Source organism: Maylandia zebra, linkage group LG6 (genome assembly GCF_041146795.1).
Source record: "Maylandia zebra isolate NMK-2024a linkage group LG6, Mzebra_GT3a, whole genome shotgun sequence".
NCBI lineage: Eukaryota > Metazoa > Chordata > Actinopteri > Cichliformes > Cichlidae > Maylandia > Maylandia zebra.
Window position 1 is genome coordinate 13,975,813 of NC_135172.1, and position 16,862 is coordinate 13,992,674.

At 41.3% G+C, this 16,862-nt stretch overlaps 1 protein-coding gene across 2 annotated transcripts; it reads right to left on the minus strand.

The window, feature by feature from the left end:
• Window positions 1–1,410: 1,410 nt before the first annotated feature.
• On the minus strand, window positions 1,411–15,961 carry cdc37 (cell division cycle 37 homolog (S. cerevisiae)). Of its 2 annotated transcripts, none has more exons than XM_004569040.4 (8): window positions 15,696–15,961; window positions 12,151–12,447; window positions 11,965–12,070; window positions 4,054–4,169; window positions 3,846–3,968; window positions 3,578–3,760; window positions 2,308–2,379; window positions 1,411–2,189 (listed from the first exon to the last, which is right to left on the minus strand). In XM_004569040.4, exons 1-8 carry the CDS (start codon window positions 15,801–15,803, stop codon window positions 2,085–2,087), a joined length of 1,110 nt encoding a protein of 369 aa, XP_004569097.2. In that variant the 5' UTR covers window positions 15,804–15,961; the 3' UTR covers window positions 1,411–2,084. The 2 variants fall into 2 exon arrangements, with proteins under 2 accessions (XP_004569097.2, XP_004569098.2); XM_004569041.4 differs by having other exon boundaries at window positions 15,647–15,960.
• Window positions 15,962–16,862: the final 901 nt, after the last annotated feature.

Genomic DNA, 16,862 nt, shown 5'->3' on the forward strand with positions numbered 1-16,862 from the left:
TTTGCCTCGAAAAAATTGATTTAGAATGCTAAATCAAACCCACCAATTAATTATGAAGGAGAGAGAGAGAGAGAGAGCGGCCCAGCAATTCATTATGCAAGTGGCAGGGAGCGAGAGAGAGAGAGAGAGAGAGAGAGAGAGAGAGAGAGAGAGCACTTAGAGAAAAATAAATGGACAGTAGTTAAGCTCAGTTTATTGTAAGAGAGACTTCCAGGGACAAATACAGCATAAGAAACTCCAGAGTAGACACAAGCAGCAAAACCCGAGCTGAAATGTCAGTTTGTCAAAAAAGAGAAAATGATCTGAATGGGCTGGAGACTTTATTCAACATTTTAATGACTAAAACATCAAATCGTTGATCAAGCAAACTGTTTACTTAATATATGTCCAAAGCGGCAATGTTGTGTTCAGCTTTGTGATCATAAATAAAAACAGTTGCCAGTTTTAGTCTGAAATGTCCGCACCTAACCACAAAAGCCCACAAAAAGCAGCAATAAACTGATAATGTTTCCACAGATTTTCAGGCGCTCAATCTGAATTGTTTCAAACATAGCTGGATAAGAGCCAGCATATTTGGCTCAACTTACTTATAATATGGTGTATTATGGTATAAGGTGCATCATACCAATGATACACTGTCATAAAAACAAGCATATATGCATAAAATATTGTGTCTTGTGTCCGTCACTGTAAACTGGAAAAATCATAGTAGTAGCAAGATAAACTTACACCAGCTTAAACACGTTCTAGTAAACTTTTCTTTATTTTTAAAGTGATTTTTTTCTATTTTTCTTGTTTCAGTGTGTCCATCTGATGTCACTTTGGGTGGGGTGTGGGATAACAGTGAAGCATCAAAGTGCCCTCTGTCATGCTATGAAGGGTATTACACAAGCTGCGATAGACTGTGTGAAGTAAAGATGGAGAAAGAGGATTAAAAACAAAGATGTTGGATTCATGTCACTGAGTTAGCACAGATGGCTGCTGATGTTCTCAAGAACTATAAAGCCCTAAACTTAAATTTATCTGTATTAAAATTTCATATGATGTCATCAGTGCATAATAAGCCTGCTCACTGTTAAACGTCTTTCTTTAAATTCAAAGCAGCACACTTTTTTATGACCTAAACTCAATACTTGTTGAGCTTGAGTAACATATAGTGTAACTTCCTTTTCAGTCACTGGAATAAATCTATAAAATGTGTGTTTGTACAGGATCTTTCTTTTTGCTTTATTCATTTAACTTGTGCCTTTAGCTTGATATTTAAATTCAAATTTAATCCAGTCCAATGGTGCTTCACTGGCACGACAGTTTATCAAAGCTATGTTGCCAAAACATAAAAAATTTTAATGAAGTTTCGCAAGAATAAAAATAAATAAATAAATCAAAATAATGCAACAATCGACACATCTATTAATGAATTAACTTTATTTCAAGTTAACTAAATAATAAAGATTATATGCATGTGTCCAGCTCATTCTCTGTTGATATATTATTTAACAGTTACATCTTTAATGAACTTAAGATTCAACAATCACAAAAAAGCTGTCGACCACACAGCCTCGGCCATCTTTCCCCAAATACGACTTTAGGTGGCGCTGTTGACCACAATGGGACAACAGACACAACCAAGCAGAAAAAACTGCTCTTTACGCCTGACATGGACGGTGACATGAAGCGTTCATACTGAGAGAGAAGAGTGTTTTTATAAGCTGCAGAGAAACGTGACCCAGCTACAACTGTGAAACTAAAAGTACATCCTGAGTAACTATAGAGTTTCAAAACATAGATTGTATTAACATGTTTGAGAGAACTGGCTTTTTAAAGATGATTAACAGCAGGGATAAATCTGTCAATACTGTCAGTAACAATAATAAGAACTGATTCATAAAAATACTTCTTTAAAACTAACCTTCAAATACTCCTTTATTAAAAAATATACAATGCACATTTCACAGTATATGTATATGCAGTTAATTGACTAGATTTAGTTTAACATGGAGACATTTAAAAACTAAGCAGCCAGAAACAACACTTATATAACAACACACAGTCGGTACACTGACTAGGTTTATAATAAAGTATTATTAATCCTCTTCCTGGTCCCCATCTTCCTCCCCATCCTCATCCCCTCTGGAATCAGGGACCCACAATCCAGAGTCAATACACCTCTTCAGGTGGTATTTTCCTTCCTATAGACAGAAAAAACATGGTGACAACAGTTTGAGACAGCAAGAACAAACACAGAAACTTTCTGATCAGGCTGCTTTTAATGACTATAAATTATTTTAGGCAGAGACACACACACACCTCAGGGTCCAGCTTGCTCATAGCTTCTTGCAGCATCTGAATGTTCTTCTCATGAAAGCTCCTCTTTACCTCCTATGAGACAATAAATTCATCACTCTTCTCCTTTTATATTAATATGAACTTGCTTTCTTGAACAGAAGGAAACGTTAGCATAACTTATTTGAAGCACATATGTAAACCTGCTAGTGTTTACCTTGCACTGCACACACGTCTGACAGGTGGAGTCCACTCTGCTGACCTTTATTCTACCGACTCACCTGATTATCCAAATGGCAACACGATCACTTGCACAAACTACACGATTATCAAAGTAACAAGGCTTTTCTTTTTTATGGCATGAGATGAGAGGGACTTTTAATGACCTTTCAGTCTTTGAAAAGAAACCTTGGCTGTGAAACACAACGTCAGTGAAGCTAAAGTAAAGGTGCATAAACAATCCATCCAATGAGAACGCCGGAACAATACATGCAAGTTAAGATTACCAACTAAGTCCCCCCGAATAACATTATATAATGTTGTGTGAGTTCAAAGTAGAATCACTTATCAAGGTTAGGTTTAATGCTGAAGTCTGTTTGATTTAAAAAGAACAAAAAACAAAACGAGTAAGAGAAGAATATTCCAACAACAGGACTGTAATTATCTATAAAAAACATAAACTGCATGGATAATTAGGCCTTTACTTTATGACTACAACAGGGTTAGCATGTGTCAAGTGTAGCATGAAGGAGGAGGAGCTCGTCTTTGTTGTGTGAATGTGTTAAATTTTAAATAGTTAAGGAGAAGCTATATTCTCTAAATATATCTACGTTTAAGAAGACTGCATCGTCCATCCTTCAAAAGCCTGTTATTTCTTCTTCCACTTCCTAGCCACTCCTCACTGGATAATTACAGCTTCTCTGAGCTAATTTGTAGTTTTGACTTTTCTGGGCTTTTAGCTTCACCTGGTATACCAAAACAAAGCGTCTGAGCTACTGTGTACAGTTAGGACACTTTAACAATGTTTAAAAGTTGAGGCAATTTAACAACAAGACAGTGAGGTGTTTAGCTGCAGTGTGCGATTGCATAAAATGTTGCAGAAGCTTACAGTGTGTGTAGGAACCTTTGACTTTCTAAACACGCCCCATGAATTATTCTGAAAAACAAAGAGAGTGTGCTACAAACTCTGGGATACGAAAACAGAGAGCAAGGAAAGAGACTGGGGGCGGGAAGTTTGCATGAAAAACTGCTGTTCCAAAACTCTCTCCAGAGTGTGTCTGCATGTATGGCCTACCTTTGGTAGCGATTCATAGACCTCTACAGGGTCCAAACAACCTGGGCCCAGTCTCTTCTGTATTTCCTCCTCCTCCAACTCTTTCACAGCATTCTCCATATGAGTCTGTGCAGAACTGCGGACCCGCTCCTTTAGCATCTCCAGCTCATGCTCAAATGCATCTTGGTACGACTTATCTAGAGTCTGACATGGACATGCACACATATGACAATGACTGAATTCTCTTGAGCATAGCGACTGCACAGTAAGGCATGTTTAAGTAGCATACCTTGATCTTTGAGAAGAACTGTCTGAAGCAGCCTCTTGGGTCAACTTTCAGCGTCCGAGCCAAATCCAAGATGAACTGCATGACGATGGCTTGGTGGGCCACCTGCTCCATCAGGGCGTGTTTCTGCAAGCATATTGAGAGTTTTGAAGGCTCTACCTGCCTGAATTTCAACCTCAACACGCACTCACACGCTCCTCACTGCACTCACCTCATCTATCTCATACTCGATACAGATGACAGCAAGGTAATTAGCAGTCTCTTCGCACACCAGGTGCGGGTGGTCTGACAGATACTGCTGACTGTCATCCCAGCGCCGCAGCATCCCTGGAAGACGCCATCGTATTGAGCATTATGCTGAGCACAAGCACATCTCCTGAAGTTATATGATTGAAAAAAGAATGGAAATAGAGATCAGCTTCAATATTTTTAGATCTTACAAAATGAGATCTTGGACTTCTTTTCATTGCTTTGTCAGTTCTCAGGAAAATTCTTCTCACCCACTGTCACCACCATTAAAATGCTCTTTCCCCTTTATTTTAGCCAGCTTCCTTTTGAATAGCTGCTCTCATAAACATAGCAGCTGGTTATTTCTTCTGCTCACAGCCACTATTGTGCTCTTAATAAACAGTATTGGGATATCCGCTGCCAGTGACATCAGGAGCAAGAGTATGAAAAATGTTCAGAGCAGCGTAAAGCCTGAGCTTTTTTCCTATGCTAACTTCATTGTTTGAAACTTTGTCCATGTTTATTATGAATACCCACTACAGTAACAGTGTATACTGTGTATAACAGTGTGTATAAGGACTTACAAAGCAAACACTTTGTAAGTCCTTTGCTTTCAGTTACTGAAATACTGGCTCCAGTTGCGAAATCACTGCTGTTCTTGGTACTCAACTCATCCCTTTTTTAGAAATATTTGACTGCTTACACAACCCATTTTAAGGGGAACTCCATTAAGTCTGTGACAACAATAATAATTATTAACATTAATATGGGCTGATAAGATAAGTCGTAAAAATCGAGAGCTTCTAAGATAGGAAAAGGGGAATCTTTTTAAGAAAGTGTGTGGACACACTAAATTTTACTCTTTATCCGTTTCTATGTGACGCAGTTAAAAACATACTCCCTCTGTTAGAGTGAATTGTTAAATGATTGTCATTTTTATGTTTACCATTTGTACATTGTTTTAACTATGATGAAAGAAATTCTCTAGAATTAGCGGGGCTTGTGGAAACACAGACCCAACACCCTCCTTCTCCATGACCCCTCCCCAGTTTGTTTAGTTTCAGAAGAACTCTGGCACACAAAAGCTGAAGGCATTTAATCAGCAGGAAATCTGAGCGAGTGGAAGTCCCTTCAGGATATATTTTACTGGGTGTGGTCCTGTTAATGTCACTCCAAGCATAATTTTACAAACAGGAAATCCACACTTAAAAAAATTTAATTGGAAAGAGGAAAGAGGTTAAAGATATTTAACCAGCTTAAAAAACTACAGGCAGATGTTGTTTTATTACAAGAAACTCACAGACCTGTCACAGGTTTAAACTAACTTCAAACACCTGAGTTTCCTAACGTGTTTGCAGCCTGTTATAATTCTAGACAACGGGGAGTAGCAATTTTAATACATAAAAATGTTAATTTTACAGTACTCGATACAGTTATAGATCCAGAGGGTAGATTTCTAATTATTAATCTATCAATATTGAACAAAAAACTATGTATTGAAAGTATATATGGTCCAAATGTTGATGAACCCTCATTCTTCCACGGATTTTTTAGTACACTCTCTGAACACCTCGATTGCACACTCATTCTTGGCGGTGACCTCAACCTTGGACTAAATGAAGACATGGATAGGCTCAACACAACAGGAACTCAGCGCAATTGTCAATCCACAAATATAATCAAACAGTATATGAGCGACTTTGGCCTTCGCGATGCATGGCGCTCCCTTCACCCCAACAGTAAGGAATATACTTTTTTCTCGCATGTTCATCACTCTTACTCTCGTCTGGATTATTTTCTGGTCAGCAGCTCACTGCTGTGTGACATTTCAGACACTGAGATTCATCCTATAGCTGTCAGCGATCATGCTCCTGTATCTTTAACACTAATGCACAAGAATAATACTACGCCAAGTAAAAACTGGAGATTTAATGCATCATTGCTTAAAGATGAAGACTTTATTAAATATTTTAAAAAAGAATGGACTTCATATTTAGACTTTAATGACACTCCCGGAATATCTGCTTCTGTTCTATGGGAAGCAGGGAAAGCTGTGATGAGAGCTAAAATAATTTCTTTCTCATCACACAAAAAGAAAGAAGAAAACAAAAATATTCAGGAATTAGAAAAAACCATCAAATCACTAGAAGAAGCCTACGCGTGCGACCAAGATCAGGAAACATTGAACAAAATACGCAAAACAAAACTAGAATTAAATGAAACTATTAATAAAAAAACACAATTCCTTATACAAAGACTTCGCTTGCAGAATTTTGAACACAGTAACAAATCAGGTCGATTTCTAGCTAACCAGTTAAAAATAAATAAAGAAAAAACAACTATATGTGCTGCTAAAGATTTATCGGGGAACACAATATATGATCCTGGAAGAATAAACAACATTTTTAGGGATTTCTATGAAACTTTATACTCACCACAAATAAACCCATCTAAAAATGAAATTGATCTGTTTCTTGACAACGTAACTCTTCCAAAATTACTAGACAGTCAAGCAATGGAACTGGATTCGCCACTGACGCCAAGTGAACTCCAGGAAGCCCTGATAAGTATGCCCAATAATAAGGCTCCAGGTCCAGACGGCTTCCCTGCAGAATTCTACAAAGAATTCTGGACAATTCTGGCACCAGTATTCCACGGAATGTTGCAGGAAATCGAGGAAAATGGCAGACTACCACCAAATATGAATTCTGCCAACATTAGTCTCCTGCTAAAACCAGGCAAAGACCCTTTATTTCCCTCAAGCTATCGTCCAATTTCTCTTTTAAATGTAGACCTTAAAATAATCTGCAAAGCTCTCTCAAAGAGATTAGAGAAAATGACCCCCCTCTTAATTCACCCTGACCAAACTGGTTTCATAAAAGGTCGGCACTCCTCAACAAACACTCGTAGATTACTTAATTTAATAGACTACTCATACAATAAAAACATCGAAACCATAATATTATCTCTAGATGCAGAAAAAGCATTTGACAGAGTTAACTGGAAATTTTTATTCGCAACTTTACACAAATTTGGTTTTGGAAACTCTTTCATAAACTGGATAAGAATATTATACAATTCCCCAACAGCTCGTATCAGAACAAATGACCAGACATCCTCCAGCTTCTGTCTCCTGAGGGGCACCAGACAGGGATGCCCACTCTCCCCTTCACTTTTTGCAATTTTTATCGAACCTCTAGCAGCAGCATTTAGACAGGCTACAACAATTAAGGGCATAAAATGTAAGAACATAGAACATAAAATCAGTCTCTATGCGGATGATGTGTTGCTTTTTCTGCAAAACACACAAACCAACCTCTCTGAGGTAATTACTCTAATAAACTGGTTTTCAAGAGTTTCAGATTATTCAATTAACTGGCCAAAATCTACAGTTCTCCCCATTAACTGCTCCTGCCCCACTGCAATCCGGAAATATTAAATATTTAGGTATTAATGTTTCTCCTAAGCTTTCAGACTTAACTAAATTAAACCACATCCCACTTCTAAAGAAAGTAGAAGGCGATCTGACTAGATGGAAATCTTTACCCATATCACTCATGGGAAGGGTCGCCACTATAAAAATGATGATCTTGCCAAAAATAAATTACTTATTTTTGATTATCCCTAACAAACCATCACAAGATTGGTTCAGATCTCTGGATTCATATATTTCTAAGTTCCTTTGGAAAGATAAACCCCCGCGTATCAGCTTAAAAACGCTACAAAGAACCAAGGATAGAGGAGGATTAGATCTGCCTAATTTTCACCAATACTTCTTAGCCAACAGGCTTCAGTTCATCTCAGAATGGTCAAAACATACCTTCTTAGATGAGCCCTGGCTAGATGTTGAACAGGCACTATGCAAGGATCTAGAGATTTCAGACCTACTATTTATTAGCTCAAACATCAAAAGACATGAATGCTTTAAAAGTATCAACATCAGCTTCTCTCTGACAGCATGGTGGGAGTTTCTAAAAATAAAGGAGTCTTCATTAATCCCATGCAAACGTACACCTATCTGGAATAACCCTGACATATTACAAAACAATAATATGATTAATTTCCCAGAATGGAGTTGTAAAGGAATTAAATACTTAGAACATATATTAGAGGGAACAGAATTTATCCCATTTGACAGACTAGTTGCACAATATGGGATCAACAAGAAAAGATTTTTAGAATATCAACAAATTAAATCCATAGTAAAAAAGACATTTAACCTCAGTCAAGTTGAATTACAAACACCACCAAGTGCGGCACATTTCCTTACTCTTAAATCCCCCAAATTATTATCTAAAATATACAGAACACTTTCTAAATTAGATGAATCAATATCCCTTCCTATTGCAAAGTGGGAAGCAGATTTATCAGTCAGCTTAGACCAAAACTTCTGGTCTCAGGTATGCTTAAAAACCTTTAAATTGATTAAAAATCCCAGTCTACAATTAATACAATACAAAATACTACATAGAGTGCACTATACAGGTCATCGGATGTTCAAGATGGGCTTTACATCTTCCAACAACTGCTCACACTGTCAAGGCAATACACCAGACAATTATATTCACGCTCTTTGGTTCTGTCCACCAGTGCAAAAGTTTTGGCGCGAGATATGTGAAGACTTATCAAAGTGTCTGAAATGTAACATTCCAACTTCCCCCTCAGTGTGTTTGTTGGGCAGCTTAGATAATGTCACTTCAGATAAGAATATCGCCCATATGGTTTCCACTGCCCTATGCATAGCCAAGAAAACAGTCCTCATGAACTGGAAAAATAAAAATAATCTTAATTCTAACCAATATAGAAATTATCTATTAGATTACATTAGTCTTGATACAGCCTCTGCCACCACATCAGATCAATTGCTCTGGGCTCCTTTGATCAGCTCCATCACCTAGTGGGGGTGGGGGGTCATAGTTTGGTCCCACCGTCACTGTTGTGATTGGTGTGGGGGTAGGGACAAGCTTAGGGCGTCGGGGGGTTCCCCGGAGGCATCTTCCTTGGGGGGCTCAACCCGGGGTAGCGGTCATGTCCGGTTGGGGGCTCTTTTGGCTCTCGGGTGACTGTTTCCTCGTGGCTGCGTGCAGCGGGGCTAGGGGAGGGTCTGTGCTGATGGACGTGGGTTACTGACCTGGTAGCCTGTCTGCCCCTGGGTGGGTCCGGGATGGGCGTGAGGTTCTGGGGGCGCTCCGTCTCTGGGCTGGGGCCCTGGCCGGGCTTCGGGGCCTTGGGTCCTGGTTTGTGTGTTGCCGGTGTTGTGGGCGGGTGGGTGCATGGGGGCCCATCCCTGGCGCAGGGTGCCGCCGGTGCGTCGAGCCGCCAGGGGGGCTCTTCAACTGGTGGGGGAGATTGTCACACCTTGCAGGAGCTTTCCTCTCCTCAGGAACTCTCTGCAGGAGGGGGAGATACAGGAGAGGTGGAGGAAGATCTCAGCCTGGGCGTCTATTGTCTCATGTAGTCTGGAAGATGAGTGGATGGTGGGGTGGGTGCAGTTTTCTCTGTGGTGGGGTTGGGTGGACTGTCCCGGGCTCTGTGGGGCCGGGGGGCGCTGCTGCGCTGGGCCCCGGTCTGGATGGGCCTGGGCCCCCTTTCCCTGGCGGGTCGCGGAGTATGGGAGTGCCTACTGGGGTCAGCGGGGGAGCTGGCCCCAGGGAGGGGTCACCTGCCCCTCCCTTCCTTCCCTCCCCATCTCCAGCTGCCTCCCCCTTCCCGCTGCACCACAACCACCCACACATGCAGGGCCTTGGAGTAGGGGTATGTCACCAGGGTGCAGAGGAGGCTACCCCCCCCCTCTGTCCCCTTCTGGCTGCCTCTGCCTCAATTTTATCCCACAACTTAGACATTCACATTACTCACACTCTCATTACACATACATATAGGATCTTGGGGGTGGGCACGATACACGGAGTCCAAATTACCATCAGGGTGTACACCTCACCCCTGGCGTCGTTGCCCACCTCTCAAGGTTAAATACACGTAGACATTGAGGGCTAGCAGGAGGGACCATGCGCTTACCTGCTGCTCTCTGGCAGGTAGCTCCATGCCCTCCTGGGTTTTAAATGCACCTTAGAACACACATGCATCAACACTACAATGAGCGGGCGGAGGGAGGTTTGGAGTCTTCTCTCACCCCCGTTCTCTGCGGCCTGCTGGAGCGGGGGGGCTAGGAGGAGGAGTTGGCCGTCCGACTGCGGTCTGGAGTGTGGGGCCTCCCTGCTGCTGCGGAGTCGGGGCGGTCTGCCTCTCCCCACCGCAGGGAAAAGGGTAACACCACCTGGGTCTGGGTGCAGTAAGTGCATATGAGAGCATGAGGGTGGGAATGGATGTTTGTATCTGTGTGTGCCTGTATGTCTGTGTCTATATGTCAGGTTGGGTATCAGACGCCACCTCTCTGGGGACATCTCAGGCCCTCCAAGGTTTGGAGGCCTATCTCCACCCACCACCACTTCCCCTGCCAGTGGCGGACTCCCTCAGACATCGGTGCGTTAGTGGTTCTTTGTGTGTGGGGGTGGGCGTCCGGGTACACACCGGCTCACTCCTTGACGGCCGCTTATCGGGGCCTGGAGCCTGGGGCTCGCTCGGGCCACTTCAGAGGTGGGGTGCCCCCGGCCTCTCGGCCTGGGGCTCGGTCACTCAGGCACGGCTGGCTGCCGGCGGAGCTCATGGGCGCGTCACTGCAACTCCCCCTGGCTTCTGCTCCGCGGCTGCTGAGTGAGCCCTCATCTGGGACTCTCCTCAGCTCTTTCTGGGACAGTGGCGCGGCTGCCCCTCTGTTGGTCTTCCTTGGTCTCTTGTGTTCTGGGGGCCTCTGGATGTCTGGAGTTTTGATCTCCTCCATACCTGCTTCATACCCTGGAGGACGGGGCTGTGGCCCCCCCACACTCCCTAGCAGATCGTTACATGGAGAAACCTTTGGAATGCAAGCATGCTGATCCACACAGGTATGCACACAGGCGTACACACGGGTATTCACAGACGCGGACTACAGCTTTCTTGGCTGCTGCCTCAAAGCACATTGTGCGCTGTCTATCTTGCGTGCTGCACAATATCGTTTATTATTTAGTATCTACTGATATCTGCTGCTAGCTAGTTTATTGTGATGGTGCCGTTTTTTTTTTACTATGTTGCTCTTTGTTGTTTGCTTTCTCTTCTGTTTTTTTCTCCATACAGGTGACCGAGGTGTTTTTTTTTTGTTTTTTTGTTTTTTTGTTTTTCTTCCCCCCCTTCTCACCGTCTCTTCTCCCCTTTGGTTTTCTTTCTCTCCCTCTCTTTCTTTCATTCTTTCTCCCTGTCCTGTCCCGTTTGTAGCAACTGAATATAAAATAAATACATAATTCTAATAAAGGTCAATCAAATGGACCAATATGGCAAGGCCATGATGATCCACTTGGTAAAATAAATCCGCTTGGCATCTTTCTTGGCCTTAAGACAACAATTCTGATGGCTAAAGATCCAAACGGGACACAAAAAAAAAAAAAAAAAAAAATTTTATTGGTTATATCCTGTTAGTAAACTGCAAGTAAAAGCTGTGTCGGTTTAGAGCAGGTCACATCCGGCTCTCTGTGATCTTAAGTGGGCCAGACCAGTAAACCATCCCCTTTTTTGTCACTGTAAAGAAGCTCACTCATTCAGTGTTTCTTAGAGTAGAAACTGCACGTTACAACACATTTAACAACTTGTAGCTACAGGACTGTCCAGAGCCCATGATAAATTTAGTGTCTTTGAAACCTCTGGGACAATGAGTAAAAATGTATTTGTAGACTCCGAATGACACGTATTTTCCACCGGGTGGAGGAGGAGAGCAGTGGAAGAGAGCGAGATAAGGGAAGTAGTGAGGCAGAACATTGTGTGGGAGTATAGGGGGAAACACAACAAACACAACCAGCTCACTTACCAAAGAGTTTGATTTCTTTCCCATACTTCCTCAGAAAGTTCTTGTGGTTCCCCACCTTTTCCTCCCCAGTTTCCTCCTTTGATAAAGGCTTAAAGTTCAGCACACTCTGCAAAGTAAGATAAGACAACATGTAAATCAGGAAACTGAAAAGTTGACAAATCCTGCGGCCCAGATGGCCTGCGTTACCTTGCTGAAACCATCCTTGCTGATAGTGTCTACATTCCAGGGCAGCTTCTTCTCTTCTTTTTGGTGTTCTTCTAGCAATTTCTCAAAGGACTTCTCATCCTGTTTCAGTTTCTTTATTTCTGTCTGGACTTTTTTCAGCTCAGCCTCCCTCTCCTTATCCTCACCTCCTTCCCTCATTCTTTCTTCTAGGTATGCAAGTCGTCCCTGGGCTTCCTCTAATAGCCTCCTGCATTCTGCAAAGCTGGTTTCCAGGTCTTCCCCTCTCTGCTGAAACTCTACCATTTTCTCCAGCCGGCTCTGTTGTGGAGGTCCCGAGTGGACGGGAGCAAAGAGACAAAAGTAAAATAAACATGAGGCAGAGACCGAGCTGAAAGCACAAGTGATTTAAAAGTGAAACAGGGACACCAAGACAAGAGCTATATGGACACTGTGTAGGGAGAAAACATACAATAAGTATATTTAAATAAGAAGTATCCTGTTTAATGTGTCAAATTTAATGTTGGCCCACTGTGAGTGTATGTAACCCAGAGAGCTGACACGCCTTTAATCGCTCAATCTCTGGCAGTTTTTTACTATACTTCAGACTGTTTGTTATCAAAGACAAATGATATCCTAATATGGTTACCTCAGGCATGTAGGTTTGGCAGTGAGACCATAAGCCCCACCCACCAGCTATTTAAACCTTCTGCTTTTAATGGTGCAGCCAATCAGATGAAATCTGACTTTAAAGCAAGGAAGTGGACGCAGTGAGGTGCTGTTTATGGTCAATGAGAAAATTTTTAATCTATGAATCATGTCAAGCTAGTCTTCCAAAGTCTAAGAATAAAAAGCTGAAGCTGAAAAAGGGCTTTGCAGGCCCACTTTAAAGATGGCATAATAGGAAAAAAGTACAAATGCAGTTCCCTGCATCAGGTACTGCTTTTCTGTAGTTTTAAAGAATTTTAATGAATTTAAAAACTACAGAAAAAATCAATACCTGATGTAGGAGAAAGATCAAAGGTCAATAAGTTTAAGTTGCCTCACAATATTTTCTCTGAGCCACAAAAAAGAAAGACTGAGCTGTGTTATAATAGATTATAGATTATATTATTCTTGACCACTTCTGGTAGTGAAGTGGTCAAGAATAACATCTGGTACTTCTGGTAGCGCACGACTGCATTTAAAAAGAAGAGCAAACGAGCATGTTTGTATGCTCTTTGACTGACCGCTGCCAAAAAGAATATCATTGAGATGACACGGCCGTGCTTTGGTTGCTACAGTTTTGGCTTTGACACGTTTCTTTTTAGTATATCTAACGTGATATCTGTAGTGCTTGTGTGTATGCACTGATGATTTGTTGGTTGACCGTTATATTAAAGGTACTGTGTGCTAATAACAGGCTTAAAAGAACAGTGAAAAAAGTGCTGGGCTACTACTCTTTTCTTTATGTTTTGCTTCCAGGGGCCAGAGTTTCTTGTCCTTTTTAAAAGTGGTCTTGAGTAATAGCTCTTCAGGATTTCTTAAAGGTTTAAAGGATTTTCTTAGGACACTAACTGCTTTTTCACTCATTTGCAGTTCAGCTATCGGCTTCATTTTTCACCACGACACTGATCTCAAAAACACTGCCAGTGCAGTAAAAGCATACCTGAATAGAACAAAGGCACAGATTCAGACTTTTGCTCAACACTGCACATAGAAACAGCTGGATATATTTATAGCATCACATTATTTTGTTTTATTTCTCCCTGTGTGAATCTACCGTTAAGAGTTGTTATTGTGTCGAAGGTGGTGCTCTTCAACCAAGCTTTATCACCATGGTAACTCGTGTCCAACAGAACATAATATCTATGGAAACCTGTTGAGTGGTACTTTAGTACAAGGTTGTACTGCAGCCCAAACCTTACAGATGAACTGCATGTGCTTGGGTTTTTTTTTTTTGGCAGCGCAAGCAGTCACATTAAAAATAAACAGCAGCACAGAGTGCACTGACTGCTGAAATGTTCTATTTACAGAAGCTGTGTTGCCATTTTTTTTTCACATATCTCATGTGTCTCCATGACATGTTCCTTCCTGACTGAAAAAGGTAGCACATGATTGGCTCAGCTTACGCAGAAGAATGAAATCTACAGAGCGACCAACAAGGTGACAAATAACCGCAATCATGAGACCTCAGAGCTTGTTTCACAGCCCTTTGGCCTCTTTTAGTTTTAAATGTGTTTGCAGTGCAGACGGGAAAACAAGGTCATTGAACTCCAACTGGAGTCTGAGTTCAACAGTCTCTGAACAAATTCTTGCCTTGACTTTTGGGAGCTTTATTGACACTGTGTAAGTGCATGAGTGAGTTTACATGATGTGGTCACATTTATACAGTCGCACAGTTCAAAAAATCTAACTGGAATTTTCTTCTCCACAGTTAACATTTCAAACACAGTGGTATTAATGTAAAAACTTTCCCGTTATCCTGGAAAGTTTTTATGTTTCAAACTGTAAAGTGTTAAAAAAAACAAACAGGTGACACAATAGGCAACAGAAGCCAGGGAAATACTGAAATGAAAGTTTCTCTAGAACCTTTCACTTTCTACGGTAACAATGAGATAAGCTTATCAGAGCCAGTTTCCACAGACAGACACAGTCTGACCAACAGTGTTACTGTAGCAAACGCACTTTAATCTTACTTACACAAACTCCTTTTTACCTTCTAACTAATGTCATTTAGATTAATTTTCTTCTCAAAATCCTGGCATGCGTTTCAAACTTAAAATGAAAAGCAGAGAAGTAAAACTGCTGTCGAACATTAAACATGTGACATCTCTTCAGTGTACAATACACATTTTAGATGAGCATACTTTTAATGTGTTTACCATTAAAGAGATGAAGACTCTGAGAGTGCATTAGAAAGCTCAGGAAAAGCTCATCAAGCAGAGTGTAGGAGGGGACTGAAAGCTCCAGGAAAGCCTATTATTACTTTGGAGATCAGGAGCAGATCTTTACATGCTACATGTTACATTTCCTGTTAAATGACACTGCAGGTTTCATTTGTATGTTTTGATCATTTAAAGTAAACTTTTAATCTCTTCTAGTGGTTCTTTTTTTGACTTTGGAAACATTTTTTGTTGTTGTTAATTTGGCAGTGGACTTCTCTTTAAGAGCTGTCTTCCTCTTTTAGTATTTTTTATTTTTTATTTTTGCCTTCTTCCTTCAAATGCCTTGTTGTTTACCATGTTTCAGATGCTAAAGGATTTCAAGTAATTTCCCCTTTTAAAATAACCTGATGTTACCCAACAGCAAAGTATATGGAAACCCCCCAAAACTTTACAGAATTACCTCACTATCTCACACACAGCGTTGCTTTTTCTTTCTCTATCGGTGGCTGCCTTTACGAAACTAAAGGCTTAAAATAAGCCTGCAGCCGAATTGCGTATATCCGCTGTATATTTACACATAAGTAACACCGGCTGCTCAAACTGTCTACTCCCTCTCGGTTTGCTACTACAGGTTTACTAGTGGGAAGACTAACCAGGTGTAGCACTCCAAACTTCACGGCTAGCACTACTGTCACTGCTGACCCGGTGTCTCATTCTGAACAAGCTCGGAGTGTCCACGAACGGGCACGTGACATCTTCATCGTCTGACACGTAGATGTGGTCCCACACGCTGTAGTCGATACCGCTCATGCTGTCCCACTCCTATCAGTTATACTAAGAGGCAACTTCTGTGAGCCTACACCGACAAAACATCAGCCAAGCGAGCAAAGACGGAGTCCAATCTTCTTAGCGAAACAAGCTAAGAGGAGAAATCCCGTATCCAAGGACAACGCCAGGCGCAATGCAGCCACTTACGTCATCAAGAAGCGCTTGTTGAAAGTGTAGCGTTTACTTAGGGTTGGATTAAAGGGGGTGTGCTTACATTGTTATAATATATTATTTATAAACTACAGGGCTGCGCAAGAGACCTGAACTACACATATTTATATTTTATATATTAATGATAAATAGATGCAATGATTTATTGAAACGTGTGCAAACATACTTGGGCATACACTGTAAGGAAAAAATGTGTTTGCAGAATTCCAGTGAACTTGAAAGTTGACATTTAGTGTCGCCACATTTATTCCTCAACACAGCCTGAGCTCCAGGCAAGTTTTCATTGTCATTTCTATAAATAGATTTTAGGAACAGTCTTCTTGAAGCTCTTCTTTTGACACTTCGGTCAATAGTATTGGGCCACACCTCTTAATCTTTGCCACCGATTCAGCACATCAGTTAGTCTTCCTTCCTATAACACCATCAGCTCTACCAAAGTGGAAGTGTTTTTGTTAGATTTGTATTGTTGGATTGTCATTTATGCCCAGAAATATATATTTATATATATGCTTAGAAGTATGTAACCATTTGTAGATTGAAAGAATGTCTCATCCTAGGAGGTCTGTAACAACTCTGTGTAACATGAAGAGGGGGGTGCGTTCACTCCTCTTCATTGGGTTCTGGCATAGATCACACACCTTCTAGGAGAGGTCGTATCTTCTCTTGCTGATATATGGTATAGCAAACACACGTATATCTGTTTAAGTATAAGAGCCTTTTGTTCAGATGGACTGCTAGACTCCTGGCACCAGTTTTGGGAAGTCTTCACAGGGTCACATCTTGACATTTGTTTACAATGTTTTCTTGAAAAGACCGTTAGATCTTGTAGTCATGTAGTTTTGAACTTATTCAAGCAGTTTTGCTGAGTTT